Consider the following 23,038-nt stretch of genomic DNA (forward strand, 5'->3'; position numbering starts at 1 on the left):
AGCTATGACAAATATAAATATTTCTGAAATACCATTAAGACACCAGATGATTAAACGATGAGAGTAATTAATAGTAAGAATGAGAGATTGTGACATTTAGCTGGAACAAAAACTGTCACCCTTCTTAGTCCCAGACGCCTGAACTTGAAAAGCACCAGCTCAGCCTATCATTTAGAAATGTAACACAATCTACAAGTCAGGCTGGGGGTTGATGTCCAACATGAGGTAAGACTGGACCCTCTGTGCCATAAGTTAAATTGGTTTATATGCAGAGAAACCGGTTCAGTAAATGCCCGGTGCCAGCATCTGAAGAAATGTCAAGATGAATCCTTTCAATGTAATCCAAACGAAATGAGAATGTCTTGCCAGACCTCCCACTTGCCCAGTTTCATTTGAGCAAGTCTGAATTTCCACCATGTGCTTAATCTTTTCTGTAATTGTTCCTAAAAGTTAAATGTGAACACTGGAGTTTGCTTGGCCCCTCTCAGGCACTCCCTGGGTGGTGTAATTTCTCATGTTGGAGGAAAACCAAACAAAAAAAAAAATGATAGACAGACCAGCCACATGCCTAAACAAAATTTTATTTGCATAAACAATATTTCACTGAAAAGTGATCACACTTTTAATCACATTACAGGACACACTTCCTATGCAGCATGACTCCTCTCTAGATAAAGTTTTTTTTTTTTGCACTGAAACAAATCAAACCGCACCACATTTCTAAAGTAAAAAGTGTGGGGGAGGCCCACATGCCTCACACTACAATGCATACACACACACACACACACACCTTGCAAAACAAATGAGCGAGGCAAAACGTCAGCTCCCCCAGACGAACACCGACACACGAGAAGCAAATTCATTAAGCGTCATGTGACCGTCTAATGCAGCAACTTCACACTGGTCTGACAGCTGGAAAGACAGGCGTCAACAACACACACGCGCACATGCACACACACGCGCACACACACTTCAAATGCTTCTTTGAGTAACAGTGCACAGATACTCAGGTGACTTGCGCCAGCAGTTATTGCATCTTGGTTGTCTATTTAGTAATGCAGCAAACTACTGTTTATTATTCTATAAAAATGCATAAGACTGTATGAAAGCTTTGGTTCACACTGCTTCGAGATGGTCATGGGAGTTTTAAGTAATGTGTACATACGTCTTCAAGGTGAACAAGTGGACTTTAGATTATTTTTAAGTAACTTGCCTGAAGAACAATAGTACTGTACCACATGGAAATATGAAGTTTGGGCTGACCAAAAGCAAAACTATTAAGATTGATTTTATATGTCAAACACGACAGTTATACAGACAAAACCATTAAGACACATTATAGACAGAACACATGCGCAATGCAGCAACTGCCCACATCAAAGGAATGGCACGGTCTACTGGCAGCCCTCCACTCGCTCCAAGAGTTTCCATGCAGGTCTACTTGAACGACATCTTTACCAGAGACTTTCCTCCGAGACGCAGGCCCTTTAAGAAAATCAAAAGTAACAGGCCGGCTAAGGCAAGAGGACCAATAAGAGCAATGGCACAAACACATGCCTGAAAACGGTGTGTGGAACCAACGTCCTGCCTTGAGTTTTCATTTTAAGTATGTACTCTGTAGAATGTGTATCATGCATATCGTTTGCATCTTAGTGTTTATGGTCAAAATTGCAGATCGCGACAATGCGATTCGCCTTCTGTATCTTCTTAACTCTTTCCTAAAAACAGCAGCAATGTGTGTTGAGACAAAACCTTTACTGGCCAAGGTCAACACTATAAATGTTCCAAGAAACCCACTTGGTCAGTGATGGGAATTAAAGGGAAACAAAAGGAAACTTTTTTGCGCATATTCATGCTCTAGTGCATAGGATTTTAAATCCCCTAGAGAGAAGAGAGGTATGCATCACGCCTCTCCATAACTGCGTTCCCCCATTTCTACATGCAGCAGTGCAGTTCATCTCTAAACTTTACAGAGGCAGGGCCGGCACTACATTAGCTTATACGTTCAAGACCAGAGTGTCAATATTTAATAAAAAAAAAAAAAAAATTGTCAAACATACAGTGAGGCTTCGTGCTATGGAGCAAGAGTTTGTTGAAGATAAACACCTTCCTCATTTGTGAAATCTCTGCTAGCCTGAACTATAAGGCAAACAGTTTTGCAAGGTGAGGAAGGAGTGTTTTTTTTTTGTTTTTTTTTTTATTTATTAAAATGAGGCAAGCATATTCTTCATTTATCATTGTGTGTCACCCACATTGAAGACATTTAAAAGAGTGGGGAAAGCACTAAGCGTGGCAGCAATGCAAAATATTAAATAAACCAAGCAGAAATGTGCCCAGGAAGTCAACAACAGTGCATTGTTGGAAACAATCTCCTTACGAAACAGAATGGTAAATGCCACGTGAAAACACCCCAGTTCAACGTGTTCTCCCCACATGTCTGCAAGAGACCACTTCTTCCAATGTAAAAATGTGCTGGGTTAAGAAATCACTTCTGTAGCCAAAACAGTGCTCTTTGTTAAGAGGTATCCTTCATTGAAGTAATATTGCCATTTTATTCTGATGCATAATTCAAGCGAGTGGGAGTTTATTACATTCTGTGCTACAGGGACCTGTGGATGGGTCACCGGTGCAGCCAGGGGACTCACACATCTACAGTACACAGGGGCTCACTACCAGGCTGGGCCGACTCCATTATGGTCATTTTTGGCTTTTTCCTTGTTTCTTCCTACAGCACAAAATAAAACAAATGTATTACCAAGAGACAAACCTGCAGCACCATCCCAAATGTTAGCTGAACATCCACACATGCTTACCCTCTCTCGTGCCAGCTTCCTCATCTCCTCTTGCAGTTTGTTCAGGATGTGAAGATTTGGCTTGTTCTTTTTGGCATACTGCTGCAGCTCGATGACACTTTTATCGGAACTTTCCTGCCAAAGGAGGATGAGAGAAGATGAATTAAATACTTCAAATTGTTTCTCCTCATTTTAAAGCCATAACACATCACACGACTTTCAGGCGCAGGTTACATTTAAAATAACTTTAGCAAGTTGGAGGCAGTTGCAGCACCTTCTTGTGACCACCAGTTTAGTGTAACATATGCAGCGACGCTTTCTAATCTGCCTGCGACTTGCCCCAGCAAAATCAAATGGGACAGACTTTATGTACACGAGACTTGACAAACTATGAGCGCTCATGTACAAGGACAGTGCATACAAAGCAGCTTTGAGGGTTAAAGATCACTGATGTTTTGGACGTGACAAACAGAAGAGAGGCTTGCTCGTGGGGCACAAAACCTTACTGCTACACAACAGAAGCACCAGCACAGTTAAGTGGCTACATTTGCATCTGACTGACGAAGAGTTTCTACACTGCAGAAGTAGAACTGGCTGCTCGTGTTCCCATGGTCATGAGTTTGCATCCCACCTCAACCTTCTGAGGGTGGATAGCTAGAAAGGGAGACTGGGAGCTGCAAGGAACTGCCGATGACAATCCACACATCCTCTTCTTTTAATGCAATTCCATGATATTTGCTTCCGACGAGTATTGAGCTACTGTCAAGCATGTAGTTCTCAGAAGACAATTTGACGTCACGCGAGACAAGGCAGTGAGAGAAAAGGACAGCTGCTGTACAGGCTTTTTAAATGAATGACGCGCAGTGCGACTTGCAGATCATGTAGCACAGCATGGTAGCAGCCCCCTTTGGGGTGGGATAATTCATTCACTACAGCTTTATTATTCGCAAATATCAAGAAATAAAAAATGAATTAAATGAAAATCTCTTTAAATTTTATATATGGTTAACCAAACTTAGGAGTTGGCAAGAGAAACGAGCAGGGGGCAGAGCCCCCTAGTTTTTATAAAGAAAATCTTTTCTTTTAAATTCCTGAAATACTCTTCTAAATCTCATACATGTAATAAATTTTGATGACGTTTTTATGTATCACGTCTTCATTAGATTTTTCCATCTTGTTTTAGGAAACTCTCACATCCCTCTGCTTTAAAATTTACAAAGATCCACTCACCTTCTTCACCATTTTGCTGCTCTCCCTACCATACATGCGTAGAAGGGATCCCCAGTTTTTCACATGAGGGTGCAACAGTTGCAGAATTTTCTGAGAGGCTAGTTGCTTACCAACTCTCTTATTTTTACCTAAAAAAAAAAACCCCAAACATTAACATCAATGCTTACACATTAATGCTATGGTATCAGTTAATTTTCAGGCAGATTTCATGTTTTATTAAAGGAATACTCCACCCAAAACTGGTAAGCAACATGTGCAAAGTAGCTTGTAGTGGTGGCCAAGAAAAAAAAAGTTAATGTCACGATTTCATGCAGAATGAAGGAAGAGAGTTTATGTAGTGGAACGCAGTGGTGACCTGTGCTGTACAACTGCAAACAATGTGGAAAAACTCCATGGAAGAAGAAGAAAAAAAAATTTCTCATGTTACTCGTGTCTTAAAACATCCAAAACATTTTTGCTAAAACATTATAGCGTACAAGATAACCAGGAAAGACACACTCCCATAATACTGTGTTTGCGAACAGGAGACAGGACTCTTACTCATTGTTCGAGGGGGAGATATGCATCTTCAATTCAAATACACAGGATTATGGGAACGTGTCATCTTCTAAACCAAGTTTTCTGGAAGTATTACTAATATTTCAGTAAAAAGTATATGTTTTTCACATCATTTGCCATTGCACAGCACAGATCACCCTTACATTCCACGACACCATAAATTCTTTGAAAATTAGACTAAAATCTTTTCTTGGCCACCACTCGATACTACATACAGTAATGTAAATAACAAATTTTCTTGGGTGTAATATTTCTTTCATTTCAGTACAACAGCAGTTTAGTACTCTGCTGTAAATGTCCGCTGTAATAAATAATGATTAAAAGGTTAATGAAAAGTAAAGGGCCATAAAACAGATCTTTACATTGCAGTAGTGAGCAACACCAACTTTAGTTAGGATGAAAAGGACTCCATTCTTTATAATTGCATGAAAATATTTTGAAATAATAACAGGGGCTTTTTAAAAATCCATACATTGAGAAGTAAGAGGCAACTGCATATTCACAAGCTGGAGAAAGTACACTGTGCATCATGGTCAGAATTGTATAAATTGAGTACATCAACATTTGTTAAAAACTGTGACTTATAAACGTCACTTTTCTAAAATAAGCTAAAAATTTACTAAGATGGGAAAGAGTTTGTTCTTGTAGGTCAGTTAACAGAGAAAGTGTGATTAATTTAGACCACACTAAAAATAAAAGAGGCCTGATTTTATAAGGATAAATATAGCCGATGAACAGAAAAGACAGGAGGAGTTCAAAAGCTGTGCATGCTAGGACTACAAAATGAATGGTGATGTGGATGGTTCTTGACATGGCAATGAACAATGGGAACTTTAGTACAAAACAAACATACTTACACCAGCCTCTCACAGTGTGTTTCCCACAAGTCATTACATATTCACTTTTCTGGTTTTTACCAGGAATAACTTCAAACTTAATGCTGGTGTCACCCATCCCATGGTTTCTGGCAAAGAAGCAAAATTAAAACATATTTATGCACATTTTTCATTTAAATTCCAGACAACAGCCATGCTCACTTGCTCTCCCATATATTCAGTTACTTAATAAAACAGCATTAAGCCATTAAACTTGAGTCCCTTTCAAATGAGAGGCCATTTACAAATTCTGACGCAAAAGCACTGCAGAAGTGCATCGTTCACACTAGTATCAATTACAGGTTTATAGGGTCATTATATTCACATGAACAGTGAAAAGTGAAACACAAACACAATGCTAAATACACAGTAATTGCAAAAGTATTCTCAATTGCACAACCAAAATAAATCACCGTGTGTGCCTACAATTGTTTTCTTTAAAAATTTTGAGCCTAGCAACTTCTTTAAAATGCTACACCTGGTTAATATAAATAATGTACAACAATCAGCATTCAGATTCTATGAAAATTCACATAAAACAACTAAAAAAATAGTTTGGGGATAAGAAAAACAAGCAGGCTTGGGAGTCTTGCTTAGGACTTTCACGGATCAGGAACGCTTAAGAAGATGTTGTCATTGCCAGCTGTGCTCTGCCTCAGACATTAACACCTAATCATTTGAAAATGAAACTCCAAAAGGCTATCTTGATCACCAACTCCAAAAGATATCAATTAGGTTTAAAACTATTTATAGTTAAAAATCATCTTACCTTTTAAGGCACTCGTGAAGTATCTGATATGGTGATAGCAGTCCAGCTTTATTTGTTAATTCATAAACTCTCGAGTCCTCAATACTGATATGGTTAAAATACTGTAGAGAGAAATAACTGTCAGGTTTGACTAAATAAAGTACCTTAAAATGCCAGTTATAAAGGGACAACATAGGAGGATATTGAAATAAATGCACTTAACAGGCAAAACAAAAGTAAACATTGTGCCTGGACTTCACCAGGCACCAGACACAATGAATGTCCAGCAGAGCTTTAATGTGCTTTGGGAGGCACAGCATGTCAGGGACACCACGTGTGATGGCTCACATTTCCATTTTTTGTCTTGTCTTTCATTATGTAGTGGCTGTATTGCTCCAAAACTAATTTGGCCATTTGTTTTGCCCAATCTTGTTATTTATGTAACACTTTTGTCACAACTTGGCTGATTAGGGTAGCACTCTTTTCTAAATTCTGCCTCAGTGAAGAGACCACTTCAAAAGGTGTTCCAGTGGGAAACTCATATTTTCTGTCTGCCTCATAGTATGTTAATGTAGCTCTAGACTCAAACTATTTGGAAAGATTCAACCAACTCATTTCTTCCAACTGAGATTAAAAATGCTGCCACAAATTCGACTTCTGTGGGGTTTGTGTCATTTTCATGCCCTTCAAATGATTACTTGAACACTTGGGCCCATGGATGGAGTCAGTGTTTGACTGGAATCAGGGTGCAAACACTTATTCAAAGAAAACACCTACTCATTCAGAATCACTTGGCATTTGTTTTGCTCTCTCAGGCATTCATTAGAGTAAAACCACGCTTGGAAAATGCTCCCAGGACCACAACTGATCCATGAGAACATTCACGTTATTCCCTCTGGCATCCAGTGCAACACTGTCTTAACCAATGCTCCTGATGAAACATCCAAAAACTGAGCAATTAGGGTTATGTCACTGAATCTTCTGCCAAACAAGCCACAGCAGCCACCATAATGAGCAACATGGCTGAACCAGCATTTTCAAATATTTTTATTCATGAAGCCAAGTATGACATACAGTGGACTGCTTTTAGTTATCTCAATAATTTTAGGCTAAACGGATATCACATCTTTTAATGAAGCTAGAAAAATAAATGAACCAAGCATCTATAGCGGCGATCTTCCAAGCTTTTTCAAACTTCCCATCACTGTTCCAAGAGGCGTCATCCAAAAAATAAATTTCCAAGCAAATGCCACATAAAATTGTGACTATACCTTAGAAGTAGAGGTTCTTATGCAGATGGAGAACTGCTTTGCAAAAACTCAAATTAAAGGAGTAACTCACCTCAAGTTCATCGCTGTCTTTTGGCTTCTCTTCAGATGTCTGTTTTACAAAATCAGGAATCAGGATTTCAAGTGTTGCTCTTGCTATGGAGATAAATACAGCTAATCAATAGCATGATGATACTAAAGGGTATCTAAAGCAAAAAGTTATATTTCAGTCCATCAACAGCATTGCTAGTTTATATAATTCTCTAAATTTTAATGTAAAATCAGGGACATGCAAAACATTCAAGCAACACTTTCCTGATAAAAACACTTCAGAAAAAGAAAGAAAAAAAAAAAAGGATAAGTATCAAAGAAAATTTGGAAATCAATACAAGAGCAGATTCCATTGTTACTCTTTCAATCACTGCACTCTTGAACCAAGCATTTGTCTTATGCGTGTTAAAATCATAAGGCGACATTGTGGCACCACCTGCTCACAGGTTTAAACCCCAACCAGGGTATTGTTCATATGGATTTTGCAACTTTTTTTACTGTACACTCTAGTTTCCTCCCATATTCTAAACCTGACCCCATAGGAATGTGTGTGTATAAGACTTATTCCTAAAATGACCTCTACCTCGTGTTCAGTGTTGTCACAAGATTCAGTGCCACCTTCCCCTATATTAGAATAAACTGATGTATAATTTGAATGAATAAATTAATGACTATCAACATTTGAAAAGATCACACAGACACAACCCTGAAGCTGAAAAAACATTTTTCCTTAAACATATACTTCAACTGTGAACAGAAGAGAATACAAAATGAAGCCTTTACCAGCTTTATTCTTAGCCAGCTTCTTGCTACTTGCAGTGCCAGTACCGTACGTCACACCATCTATAATGACTGAAGCTCCAAACGGCTCACTTGGGTTTTCTGAAACACACACAAAATATTCAGTGATTCATTATTGATACTGCATTTTCTGCACAAAATGCACATGGCCCTTAAAGCAGAAGGCCCTAGACACCTTTGATAAACATGATGCAGCTTTATAAAGATTATGTTTAAAAAAAAAAAAAAAAAATTGTCATGCTACCCCTGATTATCTTAAGACCATCACCCTGTTAAATTCTTCGCAAAGCCGTTTTCTTCTACTCCACCTCCCAATCCCCTTCATTTTAATCTCTTGTGCTCCTATAAACTTGAGTCCAGAACTTACATTTTTAAGAAACCCGCAGTGGTTTATTTCCTAAATGTTAATGCCAAATATTTATACAGTAGTTGATTGAAAAGAGTAAAACAAATCTTACCACATTCAAAAAAATTATACACAGGCCGAACTTTAAGAACCCTTTGCATGTATTCATGCAGAATACAAACTTCTGATTTTCCATTTGGATTAATGACAAACTCTGAAAAACAAAACAGCAATCAGACATACTGGAAAAAGCATTAATATTTTGCTCTGTTTTAACTGTTTAATTTCAATTTTATTCCTAATTTTTTTCTTTGTGCTTTTAGATTCATTTTAGTAACACCTACTTCAAGCAAGTATTTTAAAAATTGCCTATTTCTCAACACCTGCTTCCATCCTCAAAGTATTTACTTTGTGGCAGGGAAAAAAAATATTTAAGTAGATTAGAGGAGGCATTAATAAATATAGAGAAAGAGGCAATTAAAAACTAATGCTTCAAATTAAATATGCATTAGGGCATTCCCTTCGCCTATGAGTATTTCTCTCCATCCAGTCAAAACACAGAAATAACGGACTCGTCACCTTTTTTGGTCGGAGCATCTTGCACAGACAAAGTAATCAGTTTCTGGTTAGCTGGTAAGATGGGCCTCTCTGCCTCTGCTTGTTTGCGCTTCATCTCTCGATTAAACTGTCGTCTTTCAGCCCAAGTTCGAAACTTCTTGACAGTAACTTGCTCAAAATCAAATCTTTTCTCCAGGTATTTACGAAACTCTTCAATCTCTGAAAAAAGAAAAGAAAGAATTGTGCAACCACTGGTACAGAAAAAATGATGTTCTCTGACATCTTTTTTGTCAACTCACTTTTGAGTATATTAAAGTAAGACAGCTGAGGCAACACTCAGTCTTTAGACATGTGCCAAAATATTATCATGAAGGCCAGCAATGGCTAAGATACTGTTATACCGTATTTGCCTAAAATGATGCGGCATACAGACGCTGGTAAGGGCAGGACAACTGTGCAAAACGTCACTGTTCATAGTCCACTTGCATAGTAAATCTGAAAAGATTTTCTTAAAATGAAATAACTTTCAGTTTGGGACCAAGACATTCTAAGCAGACAAATTTTCTTTATTTCATCTAAAAGATTTTGGCACCTCTATTAACAAACATCCTGCAAAAAACACATTTCCTCCGTTTTTGGCTTCAGCTCCTAATCAAGGCTGTCTACAGATAATCAATCCATCAGTGAGAAGGTGCACTCACAAATGTCACACGCCGAGGGAGGTTTGTGTTCCTTTAATTGAAAGGCAACCTGTACTGCTGTCAATGCTAGTGAACTACATGCTAATTGACACCTTACAACAATATATGTTACACTTTTCTCCCATTGCCTTTATCCTTCTTGTGGTACACTATGGCAATTTTCACTTGAAAGGAGAGAAGCCAAATTATACATTAAAGCTTCTGTTGAGTCTTGTGATGGGGCTCCATATTAAACATAGAAGTTATTTATAATATCCCATACTTCTTTTAAAATGCTTCCCTGCAAAAGTCTCATCATTCTTGGCGTAGTAGTAGTATTGCCATGTGTACAAAGTACAATGAAAATCATATCTGCATGTCTGAGCACAAGTGGGCACTTACCAGCACATTTATATATAAAAAAAAAAAAAAAAAAAAGTGTTATAATATAGAACTCCACTGAGTGGGTAAACTCATAGTTATGAAAAAAGCCACAAATCAAGAAATGAAGGAAAGAAACACCACTACCACTGCCCAATAGGAAATCACAACCCTTGCCATCTGGGCATCATATTTTAATTCATCCTCTCCACAGTGAGTTCAAATCTCATTACATATGCTGCCAAGACTGGTAGTGGCTTGTCTTAAGGTGTGTTAGAGGTGAGCTGGGAGTAAATCTATCCAAGAAATTTCAGATTCATGGAGGAAAGACAGTTATTAAAATCTAGATGTGGTGGCATTTCATGGAGTACACTCCCTCACACCTACACTAGCGGATACTGTCCCACCCTAACATGCATATCTTCATCAATATTTTGCAATTCAATATGCTACGTCGTAAGATCCTGCAGTCATTTCTGCTGGTTTGACATGTTTCATACTGTGTAGAGAGTTAAACCTGGAGTTTTCCAAATAAGTAATAGTCTCTTACCGACAGATTCATCCTTACACACTTCTACTTTGGCTTTCACTTGGCCCAATGCTCCCTGGGTTGCTTCACTGCTTTGTGTCTCACGGTCTTCTGGAGGTAAATCAGTGGAGATCGACTCTTCAGGAGTATCTACATTACCAGCAGAAACCTCTTCGGGAGCAGTGGAGTCTGGTTCATCTGCCTTTTCGGGGGAGTCCGATATTCCTTCTGCAGCTTTGATAGGCGAGGTTTCTCTATTAGGGGTCACTTCTCCATTTAGTTCTCTCTCCTCTTGATCCTTCATCTTCTTGTAGTGTAGACAAGGAATGCTACTTATTGGAGGATCGTGTTTCTGAAACAGCATTGTAGGTAAAAGGTCAAGTCTGGCCATACCACACCCCAATGACCAAAGTCTGACACCCAAAGTCTTACATCTCAGAAAAACTCCTTACCCTTATGCTCCCAGTTCCTAGAAAGTAAGGCCTGGACCAAGTGACAACTCTGGTTTCTCTGTGCAGATACACTGGAATACCCGAGTTATGGAATGTCATAATCCACCCATCAGGTAGTGGCTCTGTTGGTGGACGCCCACGACCTTTATGTCAGCAGGGATTTCAAGAGACATGAATACTTGATTAATCACAGAATAATCAAATCAATGGCTTTTCAAACATAACTGATAAAAATGGTCATATGGCCAAGACAGCTCATTAGAGAAAATAGTTTAATCTGAACCAGCTGACTGTACAAAAATCTGAATTCAAAGTGCCAATTTCAGTTATTGCTACTCACTCTTAACATAGTAGTGAACTGTTGATCAACACAAATAGTTAGACATACAAAGCATCAGGATTTTTAATGCTGGATCTTTGTCGTTTTTAGCATTTAAGCAGTACACAAATATGCTAAATGTAAACAGTACTTGTGCTAAGCTTGGTGGAATTTACATCACTATAGGCGATTAAAAAAAGGTGAAGAAAAATTTTGCTGTATGTGTTGCATTGCAAATTGGTTTTATAAAATGGAACATATGAAAAAATGATGAACACACTTTTTAAACATAAGATGGTTTGCCTTTTCACTATTTTTATGCAAGATTACAAATAATCAGTATAATACTCACTTTTAAGAACAGTTTTAATTTTGGTCATCATTGGCTGCACACTTGTCTCTCCATCTGACTGATGATCGCTTTCTCCTGCATAGTGGTCCTCAGCAAGCCGCATCTTTTTGGGAGCAGGGAGTCCTTCCTCCAGCAGTGCATCAACATCATTGTCAAAGTCATCCTAAAAAATACGTGTCGAGACACCAGGGCCTCGCTCATCAGTTCCCGGGGCAAAAGACAGGTCTGCGGGTGCCAATCTTTTACAAATATCTACTATTATGGCTTATGAATGAGGAATTGTAGGCTCACAAGTCTACAAAGCAATTTCTCTATGCAGTTTTTAGCATAGAATGCAAAGATATTTAAAAAAAAAAAAAAACACAATAACACACAAGCACAGAACAAATCCAGACCTAGATGCTGAAGACAAAACTTACAAAAAAAGTGGAAGCTGTTTGAAAGAAATGGGACAGGAGTTTAGAGGGATGTGGCTACGTCTGAATAAAAGTCTCAGCTAAACGTTTGTTCATAAAAACAGTTAGTGGTGTGAGGGTTAATATATTTACAAATTCCTGAAATCACTTTTTAGTGTTTTAAAAAAAAAAAAAAACAGTTTTTGAGTTATATATTGTGGTCAAAAAAAGTACAAAGAATAAACTCTATTCTGATACATTTACTTTAAAATAAACATTTAAAAATGATTACACTATGCTTTACAGACAGACATAATGAATTACTGGACCCCACCTCAGTCTGTGGCACAGGCAACAGCAAAAAGTGTTTTCCTCAAAGATGAATAATGTTGAAGAGTATATTAGGTGAAACCTTAGATCATTCTTGTCTGCAAGGTCAAATGTCAAGAACTACCCTATTCAAGGTATACCAGAGGATGTCACAAGTTTAAACCTAGACCCTAAAACATCCACTGATTTTGTGTTTGGTCAAAATATTCCCTGGATTCTGTGATGTGTTTAGGGTGACTATCATGATGGATGGGTAATCTGCAATCTAAGGAGCCGATCTTTTCACCAGAATATTCTGCAGCTTAGTACAACTGATTACACAGAAGGAAAGAAAATAGCTACAAAACCTCAATAATTTAACATGATTTTATGTTTATATAAATATGAAACATACTGATGGTCTGAATGTTCAAATAGTTGTTCTACCTTGTTTCCAGCCGCTTTCATTTGTTTCTTGAGTTTAATAAGGGCTTTCTTTCTATTGGTGAACCTTTGGGATGGATGGATAGATGGATAGATAGAGGAAAAAGGCACCTTCAGATTAAATAGATGTGAAAAGCGCTATATAATAATTAAGGCTTTTCACGGAATCTCAATAAATAAAACCATGAGCAACTACCATCATCACTATCACATCAGATTTACTGAAAAGAAATTTCTGACTTGATAAAGATAAAAAAAAGCATTAACTATCACAGGAAGATAATATCAAGGTGAACTGCCAAAACTGAAGAACCCAAAACCTTAAAAAAAAAAACACCAAAAAAAAACACTTAACTGTATCCACACTTCCCCCACTGTGAGAGATGGATTATCTGTTTTTCTCTTTCACTGTTCCATTTGTGACAACTAACAAATTTGTCTTTTTTGTTAGTTGCTACCATTCATGGGTAAAGCCATGTTTTCTCAGGTATAAAATCTGTTACCAGGACAAAAAAGAGAAGCCCCTGTACTTAAACAAGCAGAATTCCATTAAACATTTTCATGCTTCATAAAAAAAACCACGTATGGATCATTTTGATTAGAACAGTTATTTTAAACCAGTTTTTTTGGAATAAAAGGTGCTGTTTAATTTATATGGCTATTTTGTGAACCTCTACATGTCCATAATTACAGAGACTACAGTATATGTGAACTTGCATCAGCTACAAAGCAGTTCTCCAGAAATTATGGACATTCTCTAATACAGTGTATTGCAGTATAGCGGAACAGATGCTAATTTATGGTGGCAAGAAAGCTGCTATGGAGATGTACACTGATCCAATCTCTGAGGGGTCCCCTCGTGCACCAAGATGTTGCAAATAAATATTTACATAACTGTACATGAGTGAGATGCAATTAATGAAGGCAGAATTTAAAGTAGATTTTAAAAAGAATCATAGTGATCTAGTTGAGAAGAAGAGTTTAATTGTGGGTAAGAAAGTCCAATGCGGAGTTAAGGAGCAGGATTAAAGTGTTACAAAAATCTTGAGTTGAGGAGAAAATATTAAGATGGTTTGGGCTATTGCTGAAAAATGCATAAAACAACACAGTGCAGAGATATCCTGTGGTGGATGATGTGAAAATGGATCTTCTCCAATGGGGCATGTAAAAGAAGAAGAGAATTGGGTCCTAATTTAGCCAATCGCTGACCAGTTTTCAGTAAAGTTAAAAAAAAAAAAAAATCAACTAATGAAGAGATTAATGCAATACTACATTAAGTAATGTGAGGAGAAATAAACTGCATGTTTCTCAGGTGAGCAATTCATACCATATACACAGTATTCAACAATGGTGCCTTTAATTCCATCACACTGTATGGTGGTGAAGCAAAGAAATCATTCAAAAAAAAGTTGTAACATGCACATACTGTATGAAACTGAAACATAACAGTACTGTACAGAGCAAGTGTTGCATTGGAAAAGGTGCTGCCTATGTGAAAGTGAACGGTGGTGGTGAGGGGAACCATAGCACACTTAACAACAGAACAAATAATCTTGAAGTCTGTGAACATACCTCAAAGTTGTAACTGAGGATCTCCTCATCCACATGCTCCTGCTGCACAATCATCTCAGAGTGGAAACCAGCTCTTTCTATGTCGTCAGTTTCCATAAAATTCTCGGTGAATTCCTCCAATTCATCCAGAACTGCAAACTCTACTTTCTTCTCCTGATCAATTTCCACGCCCTCCCACTTCTTTTCAACATGTCCTTTAGAATTGCTCACAGCCCTAACACCCATACTGCCACCGCTACAAACATCAGTATCTGATAAGTTGCCATTTACACTGTCACTGCTAAGGTCAGCCTCTGCTTCCAGACCTTGGCGCTGCCCTGTATATAAGACTTTCCTGTCTTTGCTCCTGCAACTGTCTGTAAAACTAACACTTATTTTCACATCTTTCAACAGCTTTAAATCAGGTAAAAATTTGGTGACAGGAGGCGCGTGACGGGCAGTCCTAGGATTGGAAGTGCTGCATTCAGAATCATCTCTAAAGCGGTTGCTGAAGGTGATGGATCCCTTTGTAAGAAGTTGTGCTTTGATAATGGATTCAATGTCCCCTGCTGGGGTGTTTAATTGTCCATCACCACCGGAGCCAACGTCCATTACCTCTGCGTCACTGGACGTTTGCAGGGGAGGTGGTGGAGGCTGCATACTTGGCGGCAGAGGTGGGGGACAATCAAGGTTTTCCAAGATTCCTGAATCTGGTGTTCCTTGTGGAAGAGGTGGTTTAATTTCTTGCGTTTCCATTTTTTTAATACTATTACAGTAGTTAGATACAGGAGCAAAATCTACTTAAATAATACCTTGTAAAAAACAGTGTAAAAAATGGTTAGATTCCTATAGCTTACAATATGAAGGACATTTCAAAACATAAGATAGATGATCATGTTAAGCTGACTACATTGCTCTTTTCATTAATGTAGACAGCTTTTAAAATCACTGTCTCAATTACTGGAAATCACAATGCACTCAGCTTAAATGGGGCCCATAGCTTGGCAGAATTCATCTTCACCTGCCAAGTCTTCTTTCACAATAATCCAACTGCAAGAAGAAACAAAAAACAAACAAGAGAGAGAGAGAAACAAGAGAGGAAAAGGGTTAATTTAAAAACTCTGAAAAATATGAAACCCTGAGGTATCTACAGTCCCAAGGTGCACCAAAACTAACACATGACATTCAAGTTCAAAACAATAAAAATGAAAAGGCAAAATCTATAGTAGACACTACTGACATTTAATTTTAAAATGCTGAAATAAGATTTACTCTTATTTGCCTTTTTTCTATGACAATTTAATTTATTCATGTAGGATATTAAAACTCTCTTCTCTAATTATTCAAGGCAGAACAATTAACGGTTCAACAAGCCACTGTACACCTGGGATATTTACAATACAAAGGATATTATTTAAACCACAATACTAATTTTTACCTTTGAGAAAATATTTACTGCTTTGACATATAAAAATGACAGATAAATATGCTAAGCCAAATACAGCGGTTCAGATGGCTACAGGGCTGGAGAACTAACAGTGACAGAATGCAGTTTAGCTGGGCTAAATCTCACCAGCAATGCCCTAGGACTCAAAGTGCAGGCTAAAGGAGACCAACTGGCATCTGTTTAGCACAATTACACATTTATCAAATGTGGATGCTAGAAAAATATTTTGAAATATTTAAACACAAAGGCATCCCTGTCAATCATAGCAAATTAAAATACAAAAAAATCCAAACCCCTTCTCATCAAAAGGCCTCCTCCAGATACCTTTAAAATACAAATTGGCAGTTTTAAAACTGGAGCACAAGTGAGCAGTCCTCATTTTCATTCCAACCAGTTGCTTAGTGTAATGTTAAACCCCACTGTCAAACTTCTCCATTGTCTTTAACAGCCTACAACAGTCTTCTGTATATGAGGTGTATATGATATGATGTGTATCACCAGCAGAGTGCCAGAACTACTTTTGTGTTCCGTTCAGAAAGGTACTTAGTTTTAACACACAAGCTTACCAGTTCCTTTCGTTAAATACCTAAGTTCTTACTGTTTCCTTAACAAATATTTGATTAAAAGGGTCCAAATACATAGATAGCCAAAAATAAAGTTAGTAACCTAGAATTATTCCTGTATTTTTAGTAAAATGTAGTTCTTTATTTAAATAGTTAGACCAGGGGTGTCCATGTCCAATTCTGGAGGGACGAAGTGGCTACAGGTTTTCATTCTAATAATTTTCGTAATTAGTGACCAGTTTTTGCTGCTAATTTACTTCTTCTGTCTTAATTTTAATTGACTTGCTATTTAAGACCTGGGCCCCATAATAGTTTCCTTTTCCTTAATTAACAGTCAAACAAAAATGAGACACATGACCAGCTAGCCTGTATCCATCATAGAATATCTGAAAATAAAGAAAAGCAAAGGTCAAATATTTCAATGCTGCTCTTGGAAAAAAGAAAATCAAATGTTTTGGAAATTGTCTGCTGTGACAGAAAGGGAGTACCAACATGCTATGGAATGAAATAACACGTCTGAGGCGGCCCTGATTTAGCTGGTCATCTGTTGGCACAATTCATATCTTATTTCTGTTTGGGGGCCGTTTAAAGACACAAATTCAGAGGGTTTCAGAGGGTCCTGCAGTCCACCAGGATCAGAGCTGGAAATAACTGAATTAGATCATAAATAACACAACAATCTCAAACCCACTTAGACCAATTCAGGGTCACGGGGGTTAGGAGGTCAGTCCATTGCAAAGACCACTGATGAATACACTCACAATAACACAAGGGACATATTTAGAAACACTAAATAATCTAAAACACTAAGAGCTAGGATAAGAAAGGAGAACCAAGTAGCTGGTAAAAACACACAAAGACACAGGGAGAACAAGCAATAGGTATACTTACGTAATAAAAAATTAGATAAATAGTAGCAATATACTGCTGCCTCACAGAATGACAAAATACACACAAGATGACATTTCTGAATAATTAATTGACCTGCCCCTTCCCAATGACCATGTATTGAGTTAAGCAGGTTTGAGATTGTTTTGAAATATAGCATCTAACTAAAGGGTTCATTGACATTTTTTCATATGGCTTATTATTATTTTCTAGGACTTGTTTTGTTAATGCAAAAAAAAAAAACCTATATGATTTTTTTTTTGTTAGAATAGTCAAAATGAAAATGTGCTAAAATCTCGATTTGAATTGCTAATAATTGTATATCAGTTTCTGCTTTTCAACTATCTGGTCTCAAGTCTATCTATTTAGCAGGTACAGGAATTGGAATGTTGTACCGTAATTTACCACACTCGTCTTCAAGACTGAAAATCAGAAACAGATTTCTTTAATGCAACCAGGCAGGTCACATATAAAGTGACATATCTGATCACAAAAAAATAAAGTGACATATTTTGAACTAATTATACAACCAAAGCTGCAAGGATTTGCTCCGCGTCTCCATGATGCTACTTTTGAATGAAAGAGCCAAAAAAGGGTTAACTGGATGGAAAGAGTTAGAGGTGTACACTGTTGATTCAGAGACCTGCTCTGGGTAATGAAATTACAAAATGCCTGTTCTCCAATTTTCTATGTGGGATGCTCCAGACATCCTACAGATGAGCAGATTGGGTTGACTGCAGACTTTATATTGACTGGGTGGGAGTGTGCCTGATGGTAGACTGGCGCCATGTCCACAGTTGGTCCCTGCATTGCATTCAGTACTGCTAGTACTGGCTCTGGTCCTCCACAACTCTTCAGTGGAATAAGCAAGTAAGGAAAATAAAACACTTAATGAATGAATGACACTATTTGACGAAAACAAAAAAACAAATTGGCACTCCATTTGTAAGGACTACAGTAGTTGTAGGAAGAAGTGTGTGTATGCATAAGGGCCCTAACACTAGTTCTAATGTTAGGAATAAACATCTTCTCCAAAGCACAATCCAGGGCAAGCCACTGATTTATCAACAGTTTGATCTTACCACATATTATATACAAATTAAAATAAATGAAATTAAATGTAATTTCAGCTGACTCTTCACACATATTTCCTCTGTCTTATCAGGTCAGAAATTCTCTATGATGACTGCAGTAAGGTTCAATGTAAACATTTAATTTGTAGCTTCCAGTTTGTAGCTTGGATAGGCATTTGTACTGACATTTTAAATGAAGCCATTCAAAACTGCACATTTAACATCTGCCATATAAAGAATGATCTGTCCACTGGCATTACATTTGGCTTTACAGATATCAACAGACACCATCAAAAATGAAAAATGATTAGTCATTTAAACTGGACAAATATTTATTAAATATACCTAAAGAAGCTGATAAATTAGTATGAATAAATCCTTTATTTTTAGGTTGTGTGCCACAAGGCAGCTGATAAGAAGGAGCACCAAGCACATGTACGATGCATGCTGCATTTTAGGGCTTGTTTCGTAAAATATAATTAAATAAAACTAAAAGGCAATGCGGCTGAAGGCATGGTGGCAGTGAATTTCACACACAAAAGTGGCAAAGCAAGGGTATAAAACAAGAGTCAAAAGCAGGGTCATTTGCACCCGTGTTTCTACTGCTCATCACTAATTGCCACTATTTGGATACAACTTGGGGAGTAAACTGCAAAGGAAATGTGAATCAAAAAGGAATATGGCGGAAGAAAGTTAACACCTAAAGATACGGAAGAAATTGCTAAATCCTGTATTTTGTTCACTAACATATTTCTGAATGCAAAAGTCTAAATAAATAATTAGCTTATTGAGAAGTAAGACTATCATTTATTTGTCAAATTAGTTGAAATGAAAACCCACAGTCACTGTGGTACACCAGGACTGAACTTGGGAACCCCAAAGCTACATGATAATTTCGAAATTGCTAAATTGTCATTAATCTTCGTGCAGTACAGTTGTAATTCCTTAATCCATTTTCAATAACCATGAGAAAAAAAGTTTATGTAACTGCACAATCTAGCACCGAGTTAGGCTACTAAGACCAAATCCCCAGTATTTGGAATCCGTTAAAGTTCCTACAGTAAGAATACACATGACACGAGTTATTTCACAGTTCTGAACGGAGCCAGTGTGCATGAATGAGCTCGAGTTGGCATCAGTCTCACTACTACTACTGTCTTAACGTGGCTCATGTTAGAATGAGCTGTATGTGACCATGGAGGGGTAAAAAGCAGATTCAGAAAACGAAAAGAGAGACACGTGAAATTCTCAGACTATGTCGAGACTAAATATTACTTTTCGGGTGGGAAGAAGTTGGGCTTGGAGTGGCCTAACATTTTCACATACAGAATTCATTGCTGCTTAACCAATGTGGACGGTCAAATGAGCTGAAGGAGCGTAAAGCACAAGATACAATGCAGCCCGCCCTGGACTGGGTTCAACCACATCAAGGGGCACACTCACAGCACCCTCGTACCGGGTAAAGGTAAAGGGCCCAATAGGTAGCTTAATTCGATTTCTGTTATCACATACTGTGTTTAAAAAGATTGTTAAGTGGCAACTGAAGGATAAAAAAAAACGTACACGGTACATTAGACTGATCCATTGAGGAAGGGACAATCAAACATGGGAGAAGTACACGACATGGCAGAATAAGAGACGCATAACAAGTAACTGGTGTAACTACTGTCAAGAGCCGACTGCTGTGGAAGAGACCGGCTTGAGTGAAAACAGAGCTGCAAGCTCTGCGGCCCACCAGGAGCTCAAGTTTGAGACCCATGCATCTTTACAAGTCAACTGAACGGAATTCGGTCATTTTTACTGATTAAAGTCATTAATCATAATGTGCATGCTGTAGTAACCTTGGGCTCAAAACCTGGTTGCCTGCCCAAATCTGAACACTTCTTAACCAAAAAATGTAATCTTGGGAACCGTCCCCTCTGGATATGCTCGGGATGACTCATATGCAAATTCAACTGATCTAATATTCGTGGCTCTCCGCGAATTTAAACACAATCAGAAAAATATTTTTGCATTTCATACTCACGTGAAGGTTCTTTCTCATTTCAGAAGGACGTCAATATTTTGTTACCTTTATAATGAAGGCCACGTTATTTTTTTTTTTCTTCTATTGAAATGTACAACCACATTGAATTGAAACGGGGATGTGAGATGTGGCGTATTCACAAATATAAAGTTATGCCGAAACTCTGCTCACCCGTTTCATAGCAGTTTATTTTATTTTTATCAGCGCCAAAGCTCTTTCCGTGCGTAGTTTAAAAATTATATATACATCTAAACTGTATTAATATTGAAGTGTCTTAGGTTTTGATTTATAAACTTTGATTTTTCACTACGTGTTTTCACAAATGTACTCACCCGGGATCGTTAGAATGCATCAACGTGACTACCCATCACGTCAATCAGCTGAAATTTTCAATAAAATAATCTTCAATCCGAGTCTCTGCCGCCATCTTGAAATGAACATCATAAAAAGCACCGGAGGAAAAAAAAATCACCTCGCCCCCTCGTTAAATTTGGTGATTGACTCGTAGAGACAGCCATTCAGCGATGTCCGTGAGTGAGTTTTGCCCAATCGCTTTAGTGAGGGACGGGGAGGATGTCTATATCAATGAAAAACGTGAGGGGGGTCCAATGGTGTGAGGCAGAAGGGGCGGCACCTTTGTTGCGGCCTATAGTATGGGGACAGCGGGAGATTTCAGGCTCTTACTCAGATCTCGCGTTAGTGCGTAAAGTGAAAATTGGCGCGCAGAGTGATACGCGCCGTTGTTGCGAGACCGCTAAGCTCGAGGCGAATGTACTGTAAAGAATTACGTAGACCTCGACCCTACCCAAAAAGGCTGCCAGTGAGCATATGCATAATGGTGTACTGTGAATTTCCAGTGAATTGAGGGCTATTCTGAAAATTGGGTGAATACTACCAATGTTAACAGTGCGTCCCAGCATTGGATTTAGCGGGTTTGAGAACAGAATGATGATGAGACATGGTAAATACTGTAGATGGTACTGGTATGGTGAAGTTTAATTTTTAAAGATGTCCGCTACTTCACGTACTGTTCAAACGGTCTTTGTTGTATACGGAACTTATAGCAACCAGTTTCAGCTTCTGTTATACGTAGTCCAATATTCTACGACCTTTGAACAAACACTTTTTTATATAAAACATGTATATAATAAGTAGCAACCAGAGTTGCTTTAGAAATACAGATGTGTTTATATATACTGTATGTGTGTGTATATATATATATATATGTGTGTATATATGTGTACAGTATATATATATATGTGTGTGTGTGTGTGTATATATGTGTGTATATGTATGTATGTGTATATATATATATATATACACATATACATACATACATACATACATACTGTATATGTATGTGTATATCTATATTGTTTTTATTTATAAATTCTTTTACAGCTTGGAGTGGACACCAGACAAGTGATACTATACTCAGGGTCACACAGTGAAGCAGTGGCTGAGATTGTTTATTGAACGGTACAGCACATAGTCCATCTGTTAACCACTTGGACGACACTGAGAGATGGGCAGAAGACCAGTAGAGAACTCTTTAGGTAACAGCAGAGGGCCTTCATTTGATTGATGCAGAGAACTTGGCAGTGGTGCAGACATCAAGGGTGCCAGGCCTTTTATTTATTAACTGAGGCTCAATACAGGGCTGTTTGAGGTCACTAGATGGAGTCTTAGTAGGAAGGTCTGGACCTTTTGATGGTGTTCCTGAACGTGGATATATTTTGGGGGATTACGGTAGGTTCAGATTTAAAGTCCTGGGCAAGGGCTTGGCTAGCCAGACAGTAGAGTGTCAAGAATTAACAATTTGAAAAGTGAGTTTTCCATGGGTGCTTATGGCAATATGGTGTTTGTTGGTGGGAAAGTGGACAAGTCGCCCCACCTAATAGGCATAGCATTGCAGCAGTGTAATGAGAGTCAGTGCAGCAACTAGTGGTTTATCATTTGTTTATATGTTTCTGACCTGGATAAGCACTTTAGAAAAATGGACGGATGTTTATATAGCACTTCTGTATTATTCTTCTAATAATTATTACACTCACACCACATCATTTCCTACAATAAAATATTTATTTTTTGATAAACTTTTAGATTTTGTGAAGTTTGATTTTGGATTGGAGTGGGACACGAGTGCCCGCCATCACAGTATAGGTATGTAAATATCTACATTTTTAAATACTAATAAGTTATGCCAGTGGTTATCAGCTTCAGTTCTGGGGACCCACCAGAACTGCATGTTTTCTGTTTTTAATTGGACACCAACCATAATTAAATAAACATTAATACCTGGTTTCTAAGTTTTGTTATCAATCCATAAATTACAAAAAATAAAAAAGGTGTTTTAAATTTTTATTGTAATGTAGAAAACTTTTATATATGTTATATGAGGT

At 37.8% G+C, this 23,038-nt stretch overlaps 1 protein-coding gene across 1 annotated transcript; it reads right to left on the reverse strand.

Annotated features, from left to right (window-relative positions):
- Positions 1-567: 567 nt before the first annotated feature.
- dgcr8 (DGCR8 microprocessor complex subunit) lies at positions 568-21,095 on the reverse strand. Its single transcript, XM_039771479.1, has 14 exons — positions 20,969-21,095; positions 14,661-15,689; positions 11,941-12,103; positions 11,270-11,412; positions 10,839-11,169; positions 9,249-9,446; positions 8,782-8,883; positions 8,306-8,404; positions 7,545-7,627; positions 6,225-6,325; positions 5,438-5,544; positions 4,023-4,150; positions 2,814-2,927; positions 568-2,725 (listed from the first exon to the last, which is right to left on the reverse strand). The coding sequence occupies exons 2-14, from the start codon at positions 15,393-15,395 to the stop codon at positions 2,642-2,644; spliced, it is 2,388 nt and encodes a 795-aa protein (XP_039627413.1). The 5' UTR covers positions 15,396-15,689; positions 20,969-21,095; the 3' UTR covers positions 568-2,641.
- Positions 21,096-23,038: the final 1,943 nt, after the last annotated feature.

This window comes from Polypterus senegalus, chromosome 12 (assembly GCF_016835505.1).
Source record: "Polypterus senegalus isolate Bchr_013 chromosome 12, ASM1683550v1, whole genome shotgun sequence".
Classification (NCBI taxonomy): Eukaryota; Metazoa; Chordata; class Cladistia; order Polypteriformes; family Polypteridae; genus Polypterus; species Polypterus senegalus.